Source organism: Rhodotorula paludigena, assembly GCF_050403205.1.
Source record: "Rhodotorula paludigena JCM10292 DNA, Rt_paludigena_JCM10292v1_ctg41, whole genome shotgun sequence".
In the NCBI taxonomy this organism is placed as follows: domain Eukaryota; kingdom Fungi; phylum Basidiomycota; class Microbotryomycetes; order Sporidiobolales; family Sporidiobolaceae; genus Rhodotorula; species Rhodotorula paludigena.
Window position 1 is genome coordinate 18,682 of NW_027481417.1, and position 23,212 is coordinate 41,893.

General features: G+C 66.3%; 8 protein-coding genes across 8 annotated transcripts; 4 read left to right on the top strand and 4 right to left on the bottom strand.

Annotated features, from left to right (window-relative positions):
• Positions 1-429: 429 nt before the first annotated feature.
• On the top strand, positions 430-3,622 carry CRS1 (cysteine--tRNA ligase; the record flags this gene model as incomplete). The annotated part of the gene is made up of 12 exons (XM_076650794.1): positions 430-555; positions 611-699; positions 761-857; positions 916-1,329; positions 1,414-1,744; positions 1,807-2,036; positions 2,122-2,355; positions 2,415-2,521; positions 2,583-2,862; positions 2,930-3,095; positions 3,187-3,496; positions 3,574-3,622. The coding sequence occupies 12 exons, from the start codon at positions 430-432 to the stop codon at positions 3,620-3,622; spliced, it is 2,433 nt and encodes an 810-aa protein (XP_076503601.1).
• Positions 3,623-3,954: 332 nt separating this feature from the next.
• GLO3 (ADP-ribosylation factor GTPase-activating protein) lies at positions 3,955-6,003 on the bottom strand (the record flags this gene model as incomplete). Its single annotated transcript, XM_076650795.1, has 6 exons — positions 3,955-3,984; positions 4,068-4,245; positions 4,329-4,479; positions 4,565-5,714; positions 5,790-5,825; positions 5,932-6,003. 6 exons carry the CDS (start codon positions 6,001-6,003, stop codon positions 3,955-3,957), a joined length of 1,617 nt encoding a protein of 538 aa, XP_076503602.1.
• A 166-nt stretch (positions 6,004-6,169) lies between these two features.
• ENT3 (Ent3p) lies at positions 6,170-8,192 on the top strand (the record flags this gene model as incomplete). Its single annotated transcript, XM_076650796.1, has 6 exons — positions 6,170-6,217; positions 6,400-6,498; positions 6,548-6,576; positions 6,641-6,790; positions 6,857-6,978; positions 7,060-8,192. The coding sequence occupies 6 exons, from the start codon at positions 6,170-6,172 to the stop codon at positions 8,190-8,192; spliced, it is 1,581 nt and encodes a 526-aa protein (XP_076503603.1).
• A 207-nt stretch (positions 8,193-8,399) lies between these two features.
• On the bottom strand, positions 8,400-11,120 carry JCM10292_000388 (uncharacterized protein; the record flags this gene model as incomplete). Its single annotated transcript, XM_076650797.1, has 10 exons — positions 8,400-8,567; positions 8,642-8,679; positions 8,772-8,913; positions 8,975-9,002; positions 9,066-9,147; positions 9,229-9,613; positions 9,676-9,737; positions 9,795-9,850; positions 9,909-10,607; positions 10,663-11,120. 10 exons carry the CDS (start codon positions 11,118-11,120, stop codon positions 8,400-8,402), a joined length of 2,118 nt encoding a protein of 705 aa, XP_076503604.1.
• Positions 11,121-11,412: 292 nt separating this feature from the next.
• Positions 11,413-12,079, top strand: JCM10292_000389 (uncharacterized protein; the record flags this gene model as incomplete). The annotated part of the gene is made up of 2 exons (XM_076650798.1): positions 11,413-11,529; positions 11,585-12,079. The coding sequence occupies 2 exons, from the start codon at positions 11,413-11,415 to the stop codon at positions 12,077-12,079; spliced, it is 612 nt and encodes a 203-aa protein (XP_076503605.1).
• Positions 12,080-12,226: 147 nt separating this feature from the next.
• On the bottom strand, positions 12,227-14,983 carry JCM10292_000390 (uncharacterized protein; the record flags this gene model as incomplete). The annotated part of the gene is made up of 1 exon (XM_076650799.1): positions 12,227-14,983. One exon carries the CDS (start codon positions 14,981-14,983, stop codon positions 12,227-12,229), a length of 2,757 nt encoding a protein of 918 aa, XP_076503606.1.
• A 622-nt stretch (positions 14,984-15,605) lies between these two features.
• SAC3 (Sac3p) lies at positions 15,606-20,612 on the top strand (the record flags this gene model as incomplete). The annotated part of the gene is made up of 10 exons (XM_076650800.1): positions 15,606-16,352; positions 16,408-16,587; positions 16,647-16,998; positions 17,060-17,590; positions 17,647-19,295; positions 19,351-19,412; positions 19,469-19,845; positions 19,903-20,057; positions 20,121-20,193; positions 20,254-20,612. 10 exons carry the CDS (start codon positions 15,606-15,608, stop codon positions 20,610-20,612), a joined length of 4,485 nt encoding a protein of 1,494 aa, XP_076503607.1.
• A 170-nt stretch (positions 20,613-20,782) lies between these two features.
• On the bottom strand, positions 20,783-22,886 carry JCM10292_000392 (uncharacterized protein; the record flags this gene model as incomplete). The annotated part of the gene is made up of 4 exons (XM_076650801.1): positions 20,783-21,877; positions 21,939-22,326; positions 22,380-22,545; positions 22,616-22,886. The coding sequence occupies 4 exons, from the start codon at positions 22,884-22,886 to the stop codon at positions 20,783-20,785; spliced, it is 1,920 nt and encodes a 639-aa protein (XP_076503608.1).
• Between the last annotated feature and the right edge of the window lie 326 nt (positions 22,887-23,212).

The following is a 23,212-nucleotide window of genomic DNA, read 5'->3' on the forward strand; positions in this document are numbered from 1 at the left end:
AACGCGTATGCAGCTCGCTGCAAGCCCTCCGGCATCTCGCAGCCTCCAGCCCTCGTCAGCAGAGCCGGTGAGGGCGCATCGCCTCGAAGGTGCGCAGCGACGGGAAGAGGCCAGTCTCTGTCGGCATCACCGGGTTAAAACGGTAGCGTGCGCGCGTTCCTAGCCTTTCCGGACCTGCATAGACCTAGAAACACTCGACCAGAGCGGAAAGCGCGAGAGGGCGGCGGGGAGAAGGTCGACTTGGCGGAAGCACGGGAAAGCGGTTGACTCGCGACCTTGTCGAGCTCTGAGCGGGCGCAGTGCATGCTGGGACGCACGACGACGCGCATCTGGACCTCTCTGCCTCGCTCTCTCTCCCGCCCGCTGCCCCTGCTCGCTGCTCGCACTTCTCCGCCTCGCCTTCATCGCCTCAACCTCGAAACCCGCACCATGGCCTCAACCGCGCCCCAGGACGCGCCAAACAAGGGCAAGGCTACTCAGGACTCGTGGCGGCTGCCGACTCGCGCCCAGCCGGAGCCGGAGCTCAAGGTCTACAACTCGCTCACCCGCTCAAAGGTGCGCTCCTTTCAGTAGACCGCGTCAAACGCGAGCTGACGCACAGTATCTGCAGGTCGAATTCATCACGAAGAAGCCGGGCGTCGTCAGCTGGTACAACTGCGGGCCGACCGTCTACGATGCGTCGCACATGGGCCATGCCAGGTGCGACCTCCTTCCTGCCGCTCAGCCCGTCAAACCACGCTGACCGAGCTGTCTCGAGCAGGAACTACATGGCTCAGGACATCATGCGCCGCATCCTGCGCGACTACTTCGGCTACGAGGTCAACTTTGTCATGAACATTACCGATGTCGATGACAAGGTGCACCTCCGCGGCGCTTTCCTCTTGTCCTCGCAGCGCTGACCGTCTTAAATTGCAGATTATCGTTCGCGCACGCCAGTCGCACCTCCTGAACAAGTACATCTCCGAGCTTGCCTCGTCCTCGGCCCCCTTTTCCTCTCGCGTTCTCCAGGAAGTCTCGACCGCCTGGACCGCCTACTTCACCAAGACGCTCTCCGCCTCGCTCGCCGCGCCTGTCGCCGACTCGTCCTTCGAGTCGGCCGCCGCCGCGTGGCGCACGCTGCAAGAGCGCGCCGCGAGCGACCCGGCATGGTTCGAGGCCGAGAAGGTCAAGAATGAGAAGTTCTCGATGTACATGTCGTCGGCGCAGAGCGGGTATGCGGCGCTCGTCGAGGCGCAGGACAAGGAGCAGAAGGCTAACGGGTCGGTCGAGGACGCCAAGGCGCTCATCGAGGCGAACCGCGATGCGATGGGGTTGTGGCTCGACAAGCAGGTGCGTCGCGATGTCTTCGGTGGTTGTCAGCGAGTCTCCAATCTGGAGGAGCTTCTGACTGAACACGGGCTCCGCCGTACGCAGTTTGGCGCGAGTGTGACGGACCCGGCCGTCTTCCGCGATCTCGCCGCCTTCTGGGAGGACTCGTTCTTCAAGTCGATGTCGGCGCTGCACATCGAGCGCCCCACGACGCTCACGCGCGTCTCGGAGTACCTCCCCGAGATCGTCAGCTTTGTCGAGGGGATCGTCGCGCGTGGGTTTGCGTACGAGGGCGGCGGGAGCGTCTGGTTCGACACCGTCAAGTTCGAGGGCGCCAAGGGCGAGGAGGGCGAGGGCGACGAGGAGTGGCGGCATACGTACGCCAAGCTCCAGCCGTGGAGCAAGGGCAACCGCGAGCTGCTCGAGGACGGCGAGGGTGCGTTGCCCCGCTTACAATTGCTCACCCGGTATACGCGCTGATTCTCGCCGTGTTCGCAGGCTCCCTGACCTCGACCACGGGCAAGCGCTCCGCGTCGGACTTTGCGCTGTGGAAGTCGTCCAAGCCGGGCGAGCCGGCATGGCCGTCTCCCTGGGGGCCGGGCCGTCCCGGCTGGCACATCGAGTGCAGCGTCATGGCGAGCGCGGTGCTCGGCGAGGGGATGGACGTGCACTCGGGCGGCGTCGACTTGGCGTTCCCGCATCATGACAACGAGTTGGCGCAGAGCGAGGTGCGCGTCACGCTTCTCCTGATGGTGCCTCGCGCGCGTATGATCAGCACAGGCACTCATACGAAGGATTTGATTCGCTGCACAGGCCTTCCATAACTGCCGCCAATGGGTCAACTACTTCTTGCACACGGGCCACCTGCACATCGAGGGCCTCAAGATGTCCAAGTCGCTCAAGAACTTTATCACGATCGACGAGGCGCTCGAAAAGTACTCGGCGCGCCAGCTCCGCTTTGCCTTCCTCCTCCAGAACTGGAATGCGCGCCTCGACTTCAAGGAGTCGTCGATGCAGGAGGTCCGCAGCGCCGAGTCGCAGCTGAATGTGCGTCTGCCTCTTGACTTCTGCTGTGGCGCGATTCTCAACAGTCGATTGTCCCGCAGAACTTCTTCGCGATCGTCAAGGCGCTCGCGAGCGAAGCTGCCGAGCGTGCGGTTGCTTCGGACGGCCAGCACCACTACGAGCAGGCGGAGAAGGAACTGCTTGCCAAGTGCGTGACATTCGCTCGCTGCCATTGGCATGCCTCGGACTCACGTTCGTCCTCCCCAAAGGCTCGAGTCGGCGCAGGTCGCGTTCCGCGCCGCCCTCTGTGACTCGTTCGACACGCCCACCGCGCTGCAGACGCTCCTCGACCTCGTGTCGCAGACCAACATCTACCTCTCGCGCGGCCGCAACACGGTCAACATCCCCGCGGTACTCGCCGTCTCGGAGTGGGTCTCGCGCATGCTGCGCATGTTTGGGCTCGGCGAGGGCAGCCCCGTCGATGCGAAGGGCGAGCGGACGATTGGGTGGGGGCAGAAGGCCGACGAGGGGCAAGGCGAGGGTGTCGACGTGCGTCTCTCTCGTCATCACGCCAAGCTGCAGCGCTGACTCTCCTCCTCGACCCGCACGCGAACAGCGCGAGGCTCTCCTCATGCCGTACCTCCGCGCCCTGTCGTCCTTCCGCGACCAGGTGCGCCAGCTCGCCATGGCGGGCGCGTCGAGCGCCGACATCCTCGCGCTCACGGACCGCCTGCGCGACGCCGACATGGTCGACCTGGGCGTCGCGCTCGACGACCAGGACGGTGCGTCTCTTGCTCCCGCTCTCTGTCCGGCCGTGGTACTCGACCTCGTACTCGATACTGACCCGGTGAGTTGCTGCGTCGAACCGCACAGACGGCCGCGCGATCGTCAAGCTCGTCCCGGCGCAGCAGCTGCGCGAAGCGCGCGACGCCAAAGCCGCCGCCGTGGCCGAGAAGGCCGCGCGCAAAGCGGCTGCGGCCGCGGCGGCCGAGCAGAAGCGGCGCGAGCGGCTCGAGAAGGGGCGCGTCGACCCGCGCGACATGTTCCGCGGCGCCGGCGGCGGCGGCGGCGACGAGTTTTCGGCGTGGGATGAGGACGGCGTGCCGAGCAAGGACAAGGAGGGCGCCGAGCTGCCCAAGAGCAGGGTTAAGAAGCTGCGCAAGGAGTGGGAGGCGCAAAAGAAGTGAGTGTCGCGGCTGCAGCGCCCCGGTCGCTGGCCCAGAGCTGCGGTACTGACTAGTCCGTTCGCACCTCGAACAGGCTCCACGACGAGTTCCTCAAGGAGCAGCAGAAGGGCGCGCAAGCCTAGACGGTATCTCCCCCTCTCAGCCTCTCGTTCAGTGCCTCGTCAGTCTCTTCCCGGTCATTCTCGCTGCATCTCGCATACGGTTCTGTCTCGCGTCCCTTTCTCGCGACTGGGCGTGTCCAACAGAGAGTGAGCGTGCATTGCGAGACGAAGAAGAGAAAGTGGGGGGAAAAGCAGAGAGAAAGAAAAGACAAAAGATGACCCGCACGAACGAGAGGACGGGAATACGCAAAAAGAGGTCGATCGATCGGTCGGGGTGATGGTGGGGCAGAGTGGGACAGAATGGAGCCATGCAGCGAGGACGGAGGGTATCGAGTGAGTCGGAAGAAGCGTCTCTAGGCGTAGCGCGCGAGCATGTCGCCGAGCTGCATTCCCTTCAAAATCAGCACTCCGTCCGCGCGCCAGCCTCGCCCGCGAATCCGAGAGCTCATGTATGGAGAAGACGCACGCGCATGGCCCCGTTCCTCAGCGCGTTCTGCACGTCGCTCAGGTCGTCGATCCCGGCCGCGTCCATGACCTGCCGGACGGCGTCGCGCGCCGACGACTCGAGGCTGCCAAACCCGTTGGCCGAGAGGATCGACTCTTCGAACTCGGCCGCCTCGTCCTCGTCGCGGCCAAAGTATTGGCTGTGCGCGGGGAGGGGAGGGGAGGGGAAACGTCAAGTCAGCGGCGGGGAGAGAAGAGAGGAGCGAGAGGAGAGGGAGCGCACTTGGACGAGATGGCGGTCGCGCCCGAGAAGCCCTGGAGGCGCTGCTGCGCCTCGCGCGTCGCGTTGGCGTCGTACGACCCCGTCTGGTGGTACATGTCGCTCGAGATGCCCTTTTGGTTGCCGAACGTCTTGCGGGCATAGTCCGATACTTCTGCAGGGCGCGCACACGCGAGGGCGATCAGTCAGTGCCAACAGAAGACGGCGGTCACGCGCGCGAGAGAGAAAAGCAGACGCACCGGGCTCGACGTAGCCCGACGCGGCGCGCTGCGCCGCCTTTGCCCTCGCCTGAGCCTCCTTGGCCGCCTGCTCGCCGCCCATGCCGGCGACCTGGCCGAAGCCGAGCTTGCGCACGCCCATCCCGAGGCGCTCCATCTCGCCGCTGTCCTTCTTGGCCTGGAGCGCCGCCGCCTGTGCCTCGAGGCGGCCCGCCCCTCGTCCGTTGCTCGCCTTGCCCGCTGCCGCACTCGCAGCGGCAGACGAAGAAGACGCGGCAGCCGCAGCCGCAGCCTGCTCCTCCTCCTCCTTGCGGCGGTCGTAGCCCAGGCGCTTGATGCGCTCCTCCTCCTCGCGCGCGCGGCGCTCGGCCTCTTCGAAATTGATCGCCGCGCCCTTTTTGACGCCGAGCTTGCCCGCGCCGCCGAGCTTGCTCGCGCCGCCGAGCTTGCTCACGCGCGGCGCACCCGCTCCGGCAGTGGAGGTCGAAGCCGACGTCGACGACGACGCCGCGGCGCCAGAGGACGACGTGGTGCGCGTCGCGCCGAGCGTCTTGGGCCGTGCGCCGACGCCCACGCCCGCGGACGAAGACGCGGTGCGGAGCGACGACGAGGTGACGGTGCGCGGGGCGGCTGCGGGCGCGGGCGCGGCGGCGAGCGAGCCGCCGGGCGTGGTCGGGCGCGAGCCGCCGCCGAGGCCGACGAGCGGCGGGGTCGAGGCTGCGGGCGAGGGCGCGAGCGAGCCGCGCGCGGTGCCCGGCGCAGAGGACGCGGGCGCGTCCCACGTGTCGAAGAAGTCGCCCGGGGCGGCGGCGCCGGCGGCGGAAGCGTCGGTGGACGGGCCGGTAGCGTCGGTGACGCCCTCGATGACGACGCGGTCGGGCCCGTAGAGGCGCTCGTCGTCTTTGACGCGGCGCTGGAGCTCGTCCTTGTAGAGCTGGGCTGCGCGCGAGAGGTACTTTTCCTTGGTGTCGCTCGAGGCGGGGTTGTACGAGCCCGGGTGGCGGGCGAGAAAGTCGAGGAAGGCGGCGTTGCCGCCGCACTTCATGGCGCGGAGCTGGGGCCAGTACCAGATGTCGAGGTTGGTCGAGCGGACAAAGGTGACATGGACGCCGGCGTTGCGGTGTACGGACGAGCAGTCGAGGCAGATGTAGACGCCGAACGTGACGGACGACTGCGCGCGTGGGTGCGTGCGAGGGGTTAGTGTGCGCCGGAGGAGATGGGGAGGGGGAGGGGGACGGGGACGGACCCAGGTGGGGTTGCGTGCGCGGCAGTCTACGCAGGTCTGTGTGGGTGTGGGTGGGGTGGGGCGGGGTGAGTAGCGGTCCCCGTGACGAGCGGGTGCGGGTGGGGGTGGCTGCGTGGTGAGGACGACGAGGGGAGGGGCGCACCTTGTTGGCCTTGTCGGTGCGCCAGTGGGCAAAGAGCTGGTCGCGCTGCTGGCTCGTCGCTGCCCCGGGCATCCTGCGCGCGGCTCTGGCTCGGCGGGAGAGAGAGAGCCAGACAGCAACCCAGACCGCTCCCCCTTCGTGTCTCCGTCGCGTCGTCGCGTCGTCGCTCGCTCGCCCTCTCTCCGTCCGGCTGTCCCTCGGCAAGCAGGCAGGGCACAGTGACCCCTAGCTGCCCACCATGGACTGGTTTGCAGAAAAGGCAGAGCAGCTCGCCAAACAGGCCAGCGTCCGTCTCCTCCCTCCCCTCTGCCCGCTCGCACCCTCTCCTCCACAGCCCGTGCGGGTCCCTGCAAGCACTGACCCTCGCACCACCGCCGCACCCGACCCTCCTCGCCACCCGCCCGCTCCCACCGCGCGACCCCGCCCTCCCGCCTCCCCCTCCTCGGCTCATCGTCACCGCTGCCACAGGAGATCACCATCTACGATGTCAAGTCGGCCTACAACAAGGCAAAGGCCTACGCCCTCAACCTCACCGAGTACGAGACAAAGGAACACTACACCCCCCTCGTCCTCTCCCTCGAGACCTCGCAAGACTGACCTCTCACACCTCCCGCAGGTCCACGAGGCCACCAACGACGAGCCCTGGTCCGTCTCTCGCATGCTCAACCCGTTCCCAGCTCCTGACTGACCTCGCTCGCCCGCACAACAGGGGCGCAAGCTCGACCCTGATGCAGGACATCGCCCAGGCCACCTTCAACTTCCAGCTCTTCAACGAAATCATGCCCACCATCTACTCGCGCTTCACCGAGAAGGAGGCCCGCCAGTGGCGCCAGATCTACAAGGCCCTCGTCCTCCTCGAGTAGGGCCCGCATTTCCTCTTCATCTCGGCACGGACAGGCTCATGAAGCATGCACCCACCCGGCAGGTACCTCGTCAAGAACGGCTCGGAGCGCGTCGTCGACGACACGCGCTCGCACCTGAGCCTCATCCGCGTCCTCCGCAACTTCCACTACATCGACGAGAACGCAAAGGACCAGGGCATCAACGGTGCGCCCTCCCTGCCACGCGCTCTCTCCTCCGCGCAATCGTGGACCCTCGGCCTGACTAACGACCTGCCCCTCGGCGCAGTCCGCAACCGCGCAAAGGAGCTCGGCGAGCTCCTGTCGGACCTCGACCGCGTGCGGCAAGAGCGCCGCAAAGCCAAGGCCAACCGCAACAAGTACCAGGGCGTCGGCAACGACGGCGGCTTCGGCAGCGGCGGCGGCGGCGGGGGCGGCGGGCCCAGCTTTACGAGCGCGTCCGGGAGCCGCTATGGCGGGTTTGGCAGCGACTCGTTCTACGGCGGGCAGGACGGCGGCGGCGTCGGCTCGTCTTCGACCGGCGGCGGGTTCTCGAGCGGAGGGGGAGGAGGCGGCGGAGGGTTCTCGGACTCGCGCTCGCCGGCAGATTTCGAAGAGTACGACGCGGGCGACGACGAAGACCTCGACACGCGCCGCCGCCCCGCGGGCGCAGGGCGGTCGAGCACGCCCATTGCTGCTGCTTCGTCTGCGTCGCGCAGCAAGCCCGCCGCGCCTCCCAAGCCCGCTGCGCCGCCGCCCCCCGTCGTCGACCTCTTCTCGTTCGACGACGACGAAGACGACGCGCCGCCGCCCGCGGCGCCGCCCAAGCCTGCTGCTACCGCAGCTGCTGCGCCGACACTGCAGTTCGGAGGAGCAGCAGCAGGTAGTCAGGGGGCAGACGACGACTTTGACGACTTCCAGTCGGCGGCGGCGACTCCTCCCCCTCCTCCTCCGACGGCGGGCCGCAACGTCTTTGACCTCCTCCAGCCCGGCGGTGCGTCTCGTCCCGCTGCGGCGCCTGCCTTCCAGCAGCAGCGGCCGGCGCTCCAGCCGCAGTCGAGCGGGCTGAGCACCGTCAGCAACGCCGGCTCGTCCACCGCAGGGTTCTCGACGCCCACCCCCTCCGCGCGGCCGCTGAGCAGCGCGAGCTCGCTCGCGGGCGGGGCGAGCGCCGCGAGCATCGCGAGCACGCAGCAGCCGGTGAAGAAGAAGGGCGACGACTTTAGCGACTTGTTTGACCTCGTCGGGTCGAACAAGGCGTCCAGCGCGGGGGCGGGTGCGGGGCAGGGGCAGAAGCAGAGTTTGGCGCAGATCGCGGCGCAGAAGAGGCAGGACCAGCTGTTTGGCATGGGAGGCGGCGCAGGAGCGGGGGCGAAACCGGCTGGGAGCACGGGAGGGGATGGGTGGGACAGCCTTCTTTGAGTGACCTGCTAGATGCGCGCGCGCGCTTGCCCGTCCAAAAGAGCGACGTTGCGCATTTGCGTGTGCTCCCTCCTCCTTTCTGTCCCCTGCCGGCTGTTCGTTCCCACATGTTCTGTTTCTCTGCCCCCTTCGTTCCTGTAGTTCCCTTCTCTCGTCCTTCCCAGCAGTCTGCTCTACCACATCGTGTTCTTCTGCCCCACCGCCGGTCTACGGCACCTTTACGAGCGCCTCGTCCTCGAGCCACGCCATCCACTTGCGCAGGAACTCGCTCCCCTGCCCGACCGTGTCCGAGTCGCCGACGACGACGAGGTGCCGCCGCGGACGCGTCATCGAGACGTTGAGCCGGCGCAGCTCGCGCAGGAACCCGACTTCGCCCTGCCCAAGGTGCCGAATCGAGAGAGGCGGGTCAGGTTGATGCGCATGAGGAGAGGACAGACTGTGGGACGTACCTCCTCGTTCGAGCGCACGAGACTGACAATGACGACGTCTGTGCGGGGGCAGCGCTGGGTATGAGTACCTCGAGCTTCCAAGGACCCAAGAAAGCGACCGCGTTCGCGCGCGCGCACAGGCGAAACGCACCGTTCTCCCTCCCCTGGTTCGAGTCGACCGACCCGATTTCGATCTCGGGATACTGCGGGTGGATGAGCGACGCGAGGAGGAGGACCTGCGCGTTGTAGGGCGAGATGATCGAGATCGACGTCGGCGGGACAGAGGCGGTGATCTAAGCGAAGAGGGAGGGAGGGTGAGCGGAGCGGGAATAGCGGATGGAGCAGGGAGCGTACGAGTGTCTGCACGTAGCGATGAACGATGCTGCGGAACTTGAGAGGGTCAGTTGCGCGGACGTGGGAGAGCGGAAGATGAGGGACGACTGACTCTGCCTCGTTCTCGTTGCTCTTCGACTCGGAGCCAAAGCTCCCGTCTTCGGCAGCGCGCTCGTACATCGCCTGTCCGGCGGCTGTGCGGAAGCAAGAAGGTCCGTTCAGCTGCTGATAAAGCAGGCGCTTCCATCGGAAGGGAAAAGACGATCGTCACGCACTGTCGAAGAAGACAACCGGCTCATCCAGGTCCTCATCCTCGTCGACGCCCTCCAAGTCACTCAGCTTCCTCGCCGCGACGCTCGGGTCCGGCACGAGCTCGCCGTCGTACAGCTCGGCGCTGGGGAACGCGCAGATCTTGTCGTTGAAGCGGTACTGCATCTTGAGCATGCGGCGTATGGAGGGACCGTGCAGCGCGAGGAGGCGAGAGAAGAGCGTCACTTCGAGGTCGGGGGAGAGAAGAAGCTTGCCGAGCGAGGATGCGGGCGCGGGAGAGTCGCCTCCGGCGTTCGAGGCCGTGGCAGAGCGGCTCTTGGAGGACGACAGCGACTTCGTCAGTCGATCAGATGATTTCAGTGTCGGCGGGAGCTGGAGATGGTCGCCAGCCTGCAGGATGGGCGAGGTCAGCCTTCAAACGGTGATCTTGGAGCAAGGGGAGAGGTGCGCACGAGGATGAGCTTCTTGCCTTTGAGTATGGGGATCCAGCATGCTGGCTCAGTTGCCTGTGCGGCTGCGGAGAAAGAGCGTTAATGCGCAAAGCAGGAAGGAGGCGCCTGTGAGTGTTCACCTTCGTCGATAATGACAACATCAAAGTCAAAGCGGTCGAGCGAGCGACCGCCAGCGCTGTGGGCTCGGCGGGCGGTCAGTCAGAAGCCGATGGGTATCGAGTGACCCGACGCACCCGTGTGTTGTTGCCAGCACGACTTTTGCCTTGGAGACAACCTCGCTCACGACGCCTCCCTGCCGCTTCCGATACTCCTTCCTCAGCTCGCGCACCTCCTCCCACATTTTCTTGCGCTCGCTGCCTCTGATACGGTTCTTGCCCGATCCATTGCGCAGCTGCCCCTCAAGCCCCTCGAGGTCCTTCTTGATGTCGTCGAGCAGCGCGCTCGTATCGGACACGCTCGACTGGGCGTCAAGCGTATGGCGCGTCAGGCCGGCCAGGACACGTGCCGGGTGCCCGACGCGCGTGAGCGGGATCGGCTCGGGGTAGCGCGGGTGCGCGACCGAGAGGCGCGCGAGGATGTTGTCGACGGCGAGATTAGACGCGCCGCACACGAGGACGCGCTGCCCTGCGCGGACGCACTGCCGGATAATCTCGACGAGCGTCTGCGTCTTGCCCGTGCCGGGCGGGCCCCAGATGAGGGCGAGCTCTTCGCTCGAGAGGGCAAAGTCGACTGCTTCGCGTTGGGAGTCGTTCAGGCGTTCGTCGATCAGGTCGAGCGGGTCTTCGGCTGCCCTCTGTGCTATTTTGGGCTTCTGGATGCCGAGCAGGATAGCGAGGAGCGGCGAGAGAGGCTCGGCCGCGGCGAGCTTGCGGAGGGCGCGCTGAAGGAAGAAGATCTGGCGGATAAAGGTAGTCGGATTGGCGACCTTGACGCTGCAGGGCACCGACCTTCAGCATGCACTTCATGTATTGTGCGACAGGGACGCACATCTGGATTCGTTCAGGCAGGATAAAGTCGTCTGGCGGCTCGTCGACGGCGAGGGTGATCTTGGTGGCCGTTGTGCGGTAGACGACGGCATCTAGCCCGCCATCGTCCTTGCCCTTGCCCTTGTCGTCCTTGGCACCCTTCGCCGCACCCTTCTTGCCTGCTGCACCCGCCGCGCCCTGCTGCCTGAGCCGTGCGAGATCGCCCGGTCGAAAGTCGTGCGGCGGGAATGACGGCGAGACGTGGTAGGCGCTGGGTCGCTCGAGCTCGATCAAGAGACGCCCTCCCAGCCCGATGGACGTCTGCCCGCTCAAGTTGCCGAGTGCGAGGCCCTTTGCCTCGAGGAGCGAGACGGGCGCCGACGTGAAGAGGAGTGACGCTTCCTCCTCCTCTGCAGCCTGTTCCTTGCGCACGAGCTCAACTAGGCGTTCGAGGAACGCCTCTGGCGGTGCGCTGGCCATGCCTGGCTGAGGCAGGAGCGAGCGCCGGAAGTGGACGAGGCTGAGCAACTGATCAAGGCTCGCCTCGCTCCCACACCGCGTGAGCACCGCCTGGTAAAGCACGAGGCTGTTGGAAGAGTCTCCTGCTGTGGTCTGCTACCCCCGTCGAGCTTGAAACAGGTCCCGCGCGCTTGCAGGATCTGCAGCTCCACATTCGACTCGCTCGGACTGGCCAGCTCTGCACAGCTAGCAGACACCTGGTGATAGTGTAGAGACACTGTCTTGCACCTACTTCACCCGCGCAGCACCTGCCATGTCGCCGCTCTTGCGACTTCCACCCGAGCTCCTCGTCGCCATCCTGTCCGACCTCGACTATTTCGACCTCGTGCGGCTGACCCGCGTCTGTCGGGCGGTCAAGGAGACTCTCGAGGTGCGCAGCGCAGCAAGATCTTCTCCCCGTGCTCTGCAGACCTTGCGACGAGCAGACTTCCTCCTTCGACGCCGCCCTCTTCCGCCATACGCCGTCACTTCCGCTTTCTGCTGACCATGCAGTGACGCTTCACCCACTCCTCGACGAGCTTGGTGGCATGGACGGCGCTACGGCGGCGCAGTTCACCGGCAGTTCCGGCCAGACCTACGACCTGAGCCTGTACCCCGTCTCCTTCTCCTTCGCAACTTCGCCGAGCTGCAGCACGCTCGACATCGACCTGCGCACCGGCGCCCCTCTCCTCGTCTCCGCGCTCCCCGGCTCGGGCGGCATCACGCTGCGCCAGGTCCTCTCGGCGATCCGCGACTTCTGGTACCAGCGCCCGCCAAAGCACGTCGCAGACGGCGTCAGGCAGTACTACGCGCTGCCCAAGTCGTTCCCAGTTACTATGCGCGACACGCTCGGCTCGTATGCGCGCTGGACCGGGTGGAGGAGGCCGATTGTCGGCGAGGGAGGTGTGGTGTACCTCGGCGCCGAGGACTACGAGGCGTAGCTCTTCTCTCGACGTTCTCGGGCCGCTTCAGACAACGATGGCAATGCAGATCACCAATGCAAATCAGACGGCAAATCTTCGACTTTCGTCCGTACGCGACCTTCCCAAGTCCACTCGCCCACCCCCGTAGCCTGCCAGAACGAGGCTCTAAAGGTGCCGACCCGCGCCTAACGGAAGTGCCGAGCTACTTCGCTTGACGGACGGCCGCTCCTGCTTCTGCCCACCGCGGCGATGGTCCGCCGGCGATGGCTCGCCTGCCTCGGCGAACACGAAGCGCGGGACGAGCGCCTTCGAAGCGACTGGCGCTTGCGCTCCCGTCTTCGGTTGCGGCGGGTCGGACGCGCGTGTATGCGGACGCAGCGAGGGAGACGAGCGCGCGTGAGTGAGCGAGAGCGGGCGGTGGAGGGAAAACGGCGGTGGAGCAAGCGAGTCGCGCGAGTGAGAGCGGGCCGCTCCGCCGATGCCGCTGGGCTGGTTCGCTGCTGCGGGTGCGAGGCGTCCGGTGGTGTCGTGATTCGGCAGCTGCAGGTGAGCAGGCGGGTGCGGTGGTGTCGACGGCTTGTGCAGCGACGTCGGGAGGTTCCGAGCGGACGCATACGCCTGGGGCGGGAGCTGGTAGCACGGCACCGCAACCGGAACAGGAATGGGGAAGGCGAAGGTCGGCACGCTGGACCAGGCGGGGACGGCGAGGAAAGGCTGACTGGCGGAGCGCGGGAGATGCGGCTGCGCGGGCGACGGCGCGAGGATCGAGTGGCGCTGCTGCGGCGTCTGCTGTGATATACGCCTGTCGGGCGATGCTCGCCCCGCAACGTGCATCGCACGACTTCGGCGCTTCTGCTCCATGAGCGTGCGCCTCGCACGCTCGTCCTCCTCCGGGCGACCCGACGGCGAGCCACGCCGCTCGAGCCGGTTCATTGCCCGTCGGCGCTGCTCGTCGCGCTCTCTCGCCTGCAAGCGCTTGACCCCAGCTTCGAGCGCAGCGAGACGCTTCTCGCCGTTCGTCTGGCCGTCCACGCGATGATCGACCTTGTTCAGGGCAGCCGGGCCCGACGACGATGGCGAGCTTGAAAGCGGACCGGTTGAGAGTGGTCTGCCGCGCGAGAGTAAGGCAAGAGGCTGGTCGTCATCGTCTTCGCTAGCGGCGGCTGCGAAGTTTAGGTCGTCTCGCCCGACCTGCTGCTTGACGAGCGAGTGGAGCAGCAGCGGACCGGGCAGAACGGGTCGCTTCAGCGGTAGCTGGAGCTGCGGCTTGGGCGCGAGCGAGATGGGTGGCTGTGGTCCATGCGAGCTCGACGTCGTTCGGGCGGCGCCGGGCGCTGCCGGCCAGCACGGTGACGGCGGGTAAGCCGTCCCGACGGGGCGAGGCCGTGCCTCCCGCTCGGGTCTCTCAACGTCGTCTCCACGTCCATCCATCTGCGCGTCCAACACCTCGCGCTCTTGCAGACTCGCCAACATCGCCTGCACGCGCGGCGATGGCCGCAGCGTCGCGCGCCGCGCGGAGCGGACGGCGTCCTCCCGCGTCGGGCCGCCGTCGACCGGCGAGGTCGTGACAAGCATTCGCTCGGCGAAGGAGGGCCGTGATGCCCAGCGCGCGAGGCGAGGAAAGAGGCAGGCGAGACCGGCGCACGTCGAAAAGAGAGGCGCGAAAGGGACGGGAGTAGCGAAAGGAGAGGGCGTGTCGGGTCGAGTAGACGGAGACAAGTGCGGGACTGGGTGCAGGGCAGAGGGAGATGGTAGGGGCGAGTAACGGGCAGAAGGCGGAGCGGAAGATGAGGACGATTGCGCGAGTTCGAGAGTCTCGAGGAGCGTGGGCCCGCGACGGAGCTTGTGAAGCAGGGATGCATGCCCAAGACCCTTGCGCAGCTCGAACGACAGGCGCCGCGGCTCGAAGGCGGTGAGCGTCGAAGAAGGCGCGCCGACGGGGGCTCCGAATGCGCTGTAGGTGACCGGACCGATCGTCGCTGAAGACGGCGAGAGACTGTCGGCGGCATGCGAGAGCAGTCTTGCGGCTACTGCAGCCCCTTTGACCGGCGACGGTGGCGGATGAGGCGTGCGTGGCGAGGAGTACGAGGTCGACCTAGAGCTGGACACTGAAGGTGCGCCATGCCGTGCCGCGCGTCCTACGCGCTCGTCGTCACTCGAAGCATCGCCGTAAGCATCCGATGCGTCTTCGTCCGGGAGGACTGCCGAATGAGAGGTCGAAAGCGAGAAGAGGTGCTGCTGCGTCGGCTTCGGCAGAGGAAGAGGCGGTTGACGTCCGCGGAGCGGAGCATGACTTGGCTGGAGCGGCAGAGCGACGGTTTCTGCGGCCTCGATTTCGAGCTCCTGATCACCTGCGTGCACGAAAGGTAGCACGGCGGCAAAGTCGTGGCTCGAATCCTGCACTTCTGCGATCTGCGCAGCGAACCCACCCGTCGCCAGCTCCGACGCTTCGAGCAAGAGCTCGGGACCGGCGTTCGGCATGGGCAGCAGCTCGAGCTGGGGAGGAAGGCTAGGCACGGGCGGGATCTCGTGCTCACGCCCCGGACGGGACGTCTCTGTTCCCTCGCCTGCCGCTCTAGCCTGCGCCAGTCCGCGCAAGGATTTGCGACTCCTGATGCGGCGGAAGATCCGCCCGATGCGACCACCGCTGCCGCCTTGGCCTTGCTCGCCTTTGCGGCCAGACTCTACGGCGTAGACCTCGGCTGGGCCAGAGGTTGAGACGACGCTCCAAGCGGCGCTCAGACGCGCGACGTCTTTCGACGACGAGGCTGACGGGGTGGACGGGCCGACCGACGAGGACGAGGCGAGCGAGCTGTGCGATTCGGCACCGAAGAGCGAGAGAGGCGAGGGTTGCGGCGGAGAGTGCGAGGAAGGAGTCGGCTGTCGGCGAAGTCGGCGGGACGAGAGGGAGAACGGGGGCATCGTGCTCGCGCTACGTCGCGCAGAGTGTCAGTGTGACCGGGACTCTGTAGGACGCAGAAGCCGCGCGCACCTTTGCCGTGGAAGAGCGGCTTGGGCGCGTGGTCACGCGGGTTTGACGGCGAGGTCGCGCTTCAGCGCTCGGTTCGAGCGCCCTAGCCTAGGCTACGCGAGACAGGTCGCGAGAGAGGGCAAATGCCGAGGTCACAGTGGAGGAGGAGAGACAGAAGCAGGCAGGAACGGGAGAGCAACAGCTCAGTGAGCGGCAGGCAGAGCTGGCAGCAACTCGAGCGTCCTCCCGTCGCAGTGCTCGGGCCGTGAGCGACCAACAGAGAGAGCAACAGAGTCTGTGCGTCTGTGCACGCTGCAGCGGATCGGGATCGCGGCAAGGAGGGGGTGCGAGCGGGAGAAAGGGGGACAGGGCACGGGGCGAGAGCAGCGGTCTGGATCCAGCTGCTGTACTTCCAGCGAGCCTAGTGCGATCGCACAAACGCTCTCTCGGCTGTGCAGCGGCAAGGGCGTGAGGACAACCTGGCCGTGCGGAAGCGGTCAAGGTCAACAACTCGCTACAACTCGCTTCTGCTCGAGCCTGCATTGCTCTGCAGCACTTGAAGTACCTCCTTGGATGCAGTCCTGGCGTGGCGGACCGCCCCGGCCATCCGCCTTCCCGTCGTCGTCCTCATCGTCCAACCCGGGTCCCACATCCTCCGACTCGGCTCCGCCTCCCGCATTCGGCGCCTTTGCTGCGTTCAGCGAACGAGGGCGGGGACGTGGGCGGGGCACGGGGCGCGGCGCAGGCCGAGGAGCTGGAGCTGCCGGCGTCAAGCGACACTCGAACCTGAGCTGGCGCAAGCCCGACGAAGCTGCCACCGACGAGGGTCCTGACGCGCAGACTGAGCAGGTCGAGGACGATGGCTCGGCTCAGGCCCGCACTGCACCGGCAGGGAGCGCCTTTGCCGCATTTGGCGCAAATGCTCCTTTCGGTGGGGCATTCGGGTCGACGCCCGCGAGCGCCTTCGGGGCAGCGCCGACCGCATTCGGTGCTTCTTCAGCGACGAGCGCATTCGGCGCCGGTGGCGCGAGCGCGTTCGGCGCGCCGGCCTTCGGATCATCCACCCCGACCACCTCGTCTGCATTCGCCCCCTCTTCAGCCGCTGCGACCTCGTCTTTCCTTGCGCCACCCCCAACTGCACCTACGCCTACGCCCCTCTTCCGGTCCGCGTCTCAGCAGAGCGCCGACGATGATTCCTCGTCCGCTGCGCCGAAGAAACGTACAGAAGGGCAGATCTCTACGCTCGAAGTGCTCGGTGAGGACTCGGACGCGCGGCGGAAACGGTTCGAAACGAGCCTTTCAAACAATCGCTACCTCGAAGTGCGTTGTCTCCGATGTTCAGCTGTATGGGTTCTGCTGACGAGGTCTTCCGCAGCTCAAACCCCTTCGCGAAGCGCAACGTCTCAAGGCCATTAAAGCCGGCCTGATCCCTGACCCGTCCAAGCCGATGCGCCTCGACCAGGCAACCGACTTTGCGGGCACCTGCGAGGACATGTGTCCTGAGTGGGAGCGCGAAGAGCGCGAGTATCAGAACAACGTCGACCCGCTTGAGCGGGTGCGTCTCATTGCTGCTTCTGCGAATCTCGCCCCAATCTGACAGTTTTCACTCGACAGTATCCCGGTACAATGCGCATCGACCCGTCTCGCGCAGTCAAGGCGTTCCATCGACCCGCAGCCGGAAACGACCAACCTCTGCCCTCAGACGTCCGGCCCCCGCCGATCCTGCACAGCACCCTCAACTACCTCTTCCACACCCTCCTGCCGACACTACCGCTCGCGACTACACATCCGTTCATCCGCGACCGCACGCGCTCGATCCGCCAGGACTTCACGGTCCAGAACGTGCGCGGCGCGAGCGCCATTGAGTGCAACGAGCGCATCGCGAGGTACCACATTCTCGCGGTTGGGACGCTTAGGGAGCAGAGCGGCTTCAGCGAGAGTCAGGAGCTCGAGCAGCTGAGGAAGGGTGCGTCGCGCCCGGCTGTCTGTCGTCATGGCGGTCACTCACGCACTTGGGCTTTGCGCAGTCCTCAAGTCGCTCAACGAGTTCTACGACGACGCTCGCATGTCGGGCACCGCCGAGCCCTCGCCGAACGAAGCCGAGTTCCGAGCGTACAACATCCTGACACACCTGCGCGATCCCGACATCATCTGGTCCGCCGAACTCCTCCCACCCTCCATCTTCGCACACCCGCTCTTCCAGCGCGCGCTCGCGCTGCACCGCCTCGCACAGCGCTCCAACATCCCGCGCGGCGAGCGCCTCGCGCCGAACGCGTTCTCTCGCTTCTTCAAGCTCGTCGCCGACGCGCAGACGCCGTACCTCTTTGCGTGCATTCTCTCGACGCACTTTGCCGAGATCCGCCGCGGCGCGATCGATGCGCTCAAGGGCACGTTCCTGCAGCAGCACTCTGCGTTCCCGCTGCGGACGCTCGCCAAGATGCTCGGGTGCGACGGGGAGGACGAGGCGGAGAGCTTGTGCGAGCAGTGGGGTCTCGCTGTCAAGACGGACGAGCGGGGCAAGAGGGTCGCCGAGATCCACAAGCAGGCCGTGGTCAAGGGTGCGTTGCCCTCCTGTTCGTGACTTCCGACTGCTTGCTCATCCTTGCACACGCAGCGGTCACGCTCAAGCCCAAGGTGTCGATGCGGCTGGTCGAGGGCAAGCGCGGTAGCACGCCTTACCAGGCCGTGATCGACGGTACGGCCTATGCCACGGGTGCTGTTGAGACGATCCCTGCGACACCCTCTCTCGCCACGAACCCGACATTCGCCTTTCCGAATGCAACTGCCTCCGCATCGCGCGCTCCCGTCGTCGCGCCGAGCACGACTGCGCAGTTCAGCTTCGCTGCACGACCCGGAGCGGCGAGCGGCGCATCGCCGCTTCCGACCCCGTTCGACAGTCCAGCACTTGGCGCAGCAACATCGACCTCGCTCAATGCTGCAGCCCCCGCCTTCGTACCCTCTTTATCCCTCCCCTCGGCCGCCACGCCAGCCCCGTCCGCACCATCCCCTTTCGCAACGACTGCCGCCTCCGCAGCGCCCACTTTCTCGTTTGCGCCTGCACCATCAGCTTCCAAGCCTTCCACGGCCAGTTCCTCCGCCTTCTCCTTCACGCCGTCTGCTTCTGTGGAGCCAGAGCGACCGCCACCTCCACGACGCGTTCCATCCGCCTCCCTCCGCGCCGCAGTCACCGCGGCGCCCTTCGTCCCACCCGCCGCAGCCCCTCCACCTCTCGCGCCACTCGTCACGACGGCGCACCGTGCGCCGTCGCACTCTCCAAAGCTCGCGCGTGCGCGCGGTCCGTCCGCGTCTCCAATCGTCGCTTCCGCCTCGGCGACCCAGCACAATCCTCTGCGACGCGTCTCGCTCACCCGCGCCTCTCCAACGCTCGCCGCCGCGCCTGCCCACGCGGTAGCGACATCCGTCTCGGCGCTCGCAGCTGCACGGCGCGCGGCATTCGTCGAGGCGCTTTCGAGCGCGCTCACGGACGAGCTCGTGCTGGAGGCGGTCAAGGGCCCGGTCATGCGCGCGAGCGTCGCGGCCGTCAAAGCGTGCTGGGCCGACGTGAGGGCGCGAGAAGCGGCCGAGCGGGAGGAGGTGGTGCAGCGGCTGAGGGAGCTGACCGAGGAGCAGCTCGGGAGGCTGTGCACGCGCGAAGTGCTGTGGCGCGCGGTTGAAGAGGAGCGGGGGAGGAGGAAATGGGTGGAGGAGTGGCGTGCGAGGACGAAGGAGAGCAGACGGAGGAGGGAGGAGGAGCGCGAGCGCAAGAGGCGATGGGACGAGGTGGTCCGCGGCATCGAGGAGGAAAAGGCGCTCGAGGTCGAGGAGGCCGAAGCAGAGGAGGACGAGCTCGTCTCGGGAGACGAAGACGACGAGATGGATGGCGGGCTTGCGGGTTCAGGCGACGCAGGACTCGACTTTGGCGGTCTCTCGCTCGGCGCAACGACCTACGCCCCGAAGGATTCCGCTTCCGACCTCGTGTCTCGGGTCAAACAAGCCGCCGACACCCGCGCACGGATTTGGCAAAGGGGCACCTTCCTCAACATCCTCTCTCAGCACGTTTCGTCCGCCATCGCCACGCACGCGTTACCCTTCCGCCCAACCTGGTCGACGCTCATCTCGACTTCTACCACGACCGATCCCTTCTCCGCTTGGCTCGCGTGCAAGTTCGACCTCGACGCTTCCGAGGGCTTCGCCGAGGTTGACGCGCCGGAAGTAGACATCGAGGCCAAGATGCTCGGCAAGCGCGATCAGCCGCTGGCATCGGTACGCCTGCTCCTCTTCATACACGCAAACATCCGCTTACATAGGGGCCGCGCAGGAGATCCGCACAACGGGTCTCATCGTCTTCGACTGCACCAGGGCGTCTGACGAACCGCACGAGTGCGCTTTCCCATTCCCTGGCGGGAACTAATCGACTGACACACATGCTCGTACAGCTGGCCCGCCCTCCGTGCACGTCTTCATGCTCTCGTGCGACAAACGGAAGGGCACTCGCTCTACCGCTGCGCCGTACTCGTGATCCTGTGCCCCGACCGTACGCTTTCTCCCGACGAAGCCGACAACCTTCGGGCCGAGGTACGCAAGGAGCTCGAGCTGTCTCAGCTCGTCGGCGCTCCCGCCTCGTCTGTCTACCTCGCTCGCTTCGACGGAGCCGAGGCAGACTTCCAATCTGAGGCGGCCAAGCTCGTTGCGGATGTCGCGATCCGCAGCGAGCGGATCCCTCGCCCGCTGCATGCGGTGCTGGAGCCGCTTGTTGAAGCGTGGCGGAGAAGCTTTACGCGGGCTTACAAGCAGGCGATCGACTCCTCCGCAGGTGCGTGCTCCCGCTCATTACATCGCGGTGGCTTGACTAATCAATCTGACTCTGCAGCATTGAGCCTTACGAGCGCGTTTCTCGACGAGCTCCAGGGCGTGGTCAAGGCGGCCGAAGCAGCTGCCTCGCCGGCTCCGCGCAGCAGACTCAAGCTTCCACCCCTTGAGGATCATTCTGGGCACGTTTCCACTTGCCCGGGCGACATGCGTGCTGTTACTGACCGCTGAGCTTCATACAGCTCCTTCCGATCTGCGGTCGAAATGTACATCGCACAGGATGTCTTCCGCTCTGCGGGGCACTTCCCCGACATCGCCACCTTCCTGGCGCAGCGTCCGCCTATCTCGGACCGTGCGTAAAAGCCTCATCCTGTCTCTTAGCGACTGGCTGACGGTGCTCTGATGCGTGCAGTTGCTCTCGCGCGCCTGCTGCTTGAACACCTCGCGTCGTTCGCCCTTACCGCGCTGGCCCCTCTCCGCACGACGCAGGGTGCGCTCTCCGCCGCGCTTCCAGCCGCGCTCGACTCGATCGAGACGTCCCTCTCGCGCGCCGAAGAGCGTGTGCGCCCTGCGCCCGCTCTCGCACCGCCCAGCACGCCCAGCAGCAAGAAGCGTCGGGCGAGCGCCGTTCCGCCTGGGGTGAGCAGCCCGAAGAAGCAGGTCGTGCTCGACTCGGACCATGCGAAGGAGGGCGCAGCGGGAATGGACCGGCTGAGTGCGCTCGAGGGGTTGATGAAGGATGCGAGGGCGTTGCTCACGCGACAGGCGTAGAAGGGCTGAAGAATGACAGCTTCACATAGACTCGCATAGTGTCGACCGACTAGACATCTGCACAGAGACTGGACACGAGAGCACAACATTGAGATGGACAAGATTAGGAGGCTCCGCCTCGAAGCGAAAAGAGATCGAGGGTCTATCCACAGTTGTACGCTGGGTGCACCTCAGCGCGCCTCGCCGCTCTTCTTGACCACCTCAGCCCACCACTCGTCCATCGAAGCGCGCCGCTCCCGCGCCATGCTCGGCCGCCTCTCGGGCCGGAGCGCATCCTCCCGCTCATCCGCACCTCGCTCGACTCCGTCCGCCTGGGCTGCTGGACTCGCAGGCGAAAGCGGCGCGCCGCGCGCTTGGCGCTGCGCAGACCGGAGCCGGTCGATTGCCAGCAAGAGGGACGGCGTAGCAGGAACTGCGCCTTCTCGGGCAGTGGGCGGAGCGACGCGCTCGGCTAGCTCGACGCCCTTGTACGCTGCGGTACCGCGCGCGGCACCGCGGCCGAGCGAGTGCGCGAGAAGGTCCGAGACTCGCGAGCGAACGGTGCGCTTGGCGCTTGAGCTCGAGGGTCGAACGGCGGGTGACAGCGGCGGAGAAGAATCGCGAGCATCCTCCGCTGACCCGCGAGGGTTGGGAGCGGTTTGGTCGGCAGGAAGACGGCGTGCAGGCGCAATCGGAGTCTTGTCGTCGCGGATTGCCGAAGTGAGCGATCCGCGCGAGAGCGACTCGACGGCCGTCGACCCGCTCAACGCGCCTGCGCTCTTGACGCGCTCGAGCAGCCGCATACCGTGCTCCTCTTCGTCTCCGTCGTCGTTCTCGGACAGGTGGGCCGCGCCGTCGTACTGCGCAGGCTTGGCGCTCGTGCGCACTTTGGCCGGGTCGCTCCCGCTGCGCAGGCTCGACAGCCCGAGCAGCGTCTCGACGTCGCTGTCCCACGCGTCGGACGTCTCGCGTCCGCTTTGACCGGCGCGGGGGCGGTGCGGGCGGCGATGCTCGCGCAGCACGATGGACGAGGACGAGCGCCGCTTCTCGTCGAGCGAGGCGAGCTCGTCGTCGTCTTCCTCGTCGCCGTCTTCGTCCTCCCAGGGAGTGTAGCGGCGGCGAGTAGGGAGGTCAGTGAATGCGGCGCTCGCGCCAGCGGGTCCTTGGCGGCCGTCAAGGCGGAGAACGGATTGTAGACGAGCGGCGAGGGACTGAGGCGGGAGGTGCGTCCCTGCTGTAGACGAGGGATGCGTCGTGATGAATTGAGCAAGATAAGCGTTCCAGGTCTGCATTCGGGCATCAGTGGCTGCTTGCGTTGTGGCAACGAGCGGATCTGCACAAACGCACATCGTCGCCGTCCGTCCCCAGTCCCCACCAGCTCTGCCAGAATCCGCTGACGACCGCGGTAAGCCACCAAGCTGCAAGCAGGCCTTTGCCTGCGCCTGTGTCGAGGCGCACAACGAGCTTGTCGGCCGGACCTCCAGTCTGTGCCACTCCTCCCTGTGCGACCAGCAGCGCGAGGGCGTCGACGAAGCCCCTATGGACGAAGAGGTCGAGCGCGATGACGAGGAGGTAAGCTGCAGCAAAAGCAGAGGTGAGGGTGAGGGCATAGCGCGAGGTGCGGCGCCAGAAGGTGAGTGGAAGAAAGATCGCGGTGAAGACGAGCGCTAGGGCGATGCGAGTCGTGACAGCCGTGGTACGGACTGACACGATGAGCAGAAGGCCGAGCGACAGCCTGCGAAGCAGAGTCAGTGTGACGAAGCGGCGGCAAGGGAAGGAGCAACTCACCCGCCCAACGTCGCACAGCTGGCCTGACCCGCCCAGCTCCACCAGCCGCCAGCCACGCCGCCTGGTAGACTGCCGAGGAGGAGGACGACGAGCGTTCCCCAGCGCTCGAGTGGCGTGCTGTCGAGGCGCGACACTGCGAGGAGCGCTGCAAGCGTAACGAGGGTGGCTACGCCGAGTCGAGCACGGAGTCAGCCTCGGCTGCGCACGACCCAGGAGACGGAAGGAGGCGAACGTACCGCTGAGAATCATGCCGAAGAGCACGCCGCCGATTCCACCCCTCAGCCATCCCCTCTTCTCCTCGCTCCCCCTCTCACGCCCAAGCTGGGTCCCCACGAACAAGAGCCTCGCTCCCGCGCCGAGCAGAGCAAATGCAAGGAGAAGGACGGCAACGCCGAGGGTGATGTAGATGCCCTTGGGCAAGGTGGAGAGGCGCGACGTGAGGAAGCCGGTTGAGGGGTCGTCCGGGTCGGCCGCGCGCATGACGAGCTGCTTGACGAAGGGCGGCATCGTGTCGCACCTACAGTCGCTTCGCCGTGGTCGTTCGTGACAGACCGCAGATCGGTCGGGATGTGCCGAGACTGAGCGAGACGGGCCGCGAGGATGCGAGAAGACGGTGCAGGATCGCCACACGTAGAGCAGTTCGTACAGAGTCGTCACAAGGTCGTCCCAAGGTCGTCACAAGGTCGTGTCGGGGTCGTCAAAGGGCGTCAAGTAGCGAGGGCGAGGAGGTGCGAGCCCTCAAAGCATGGACGACGAGCGCAGGTGGTCCGCGGAACCTCGAGTGCGGAGAGCACGCTATACGGCTGACCGTACTGCACGGTCTGCAGCCAGAC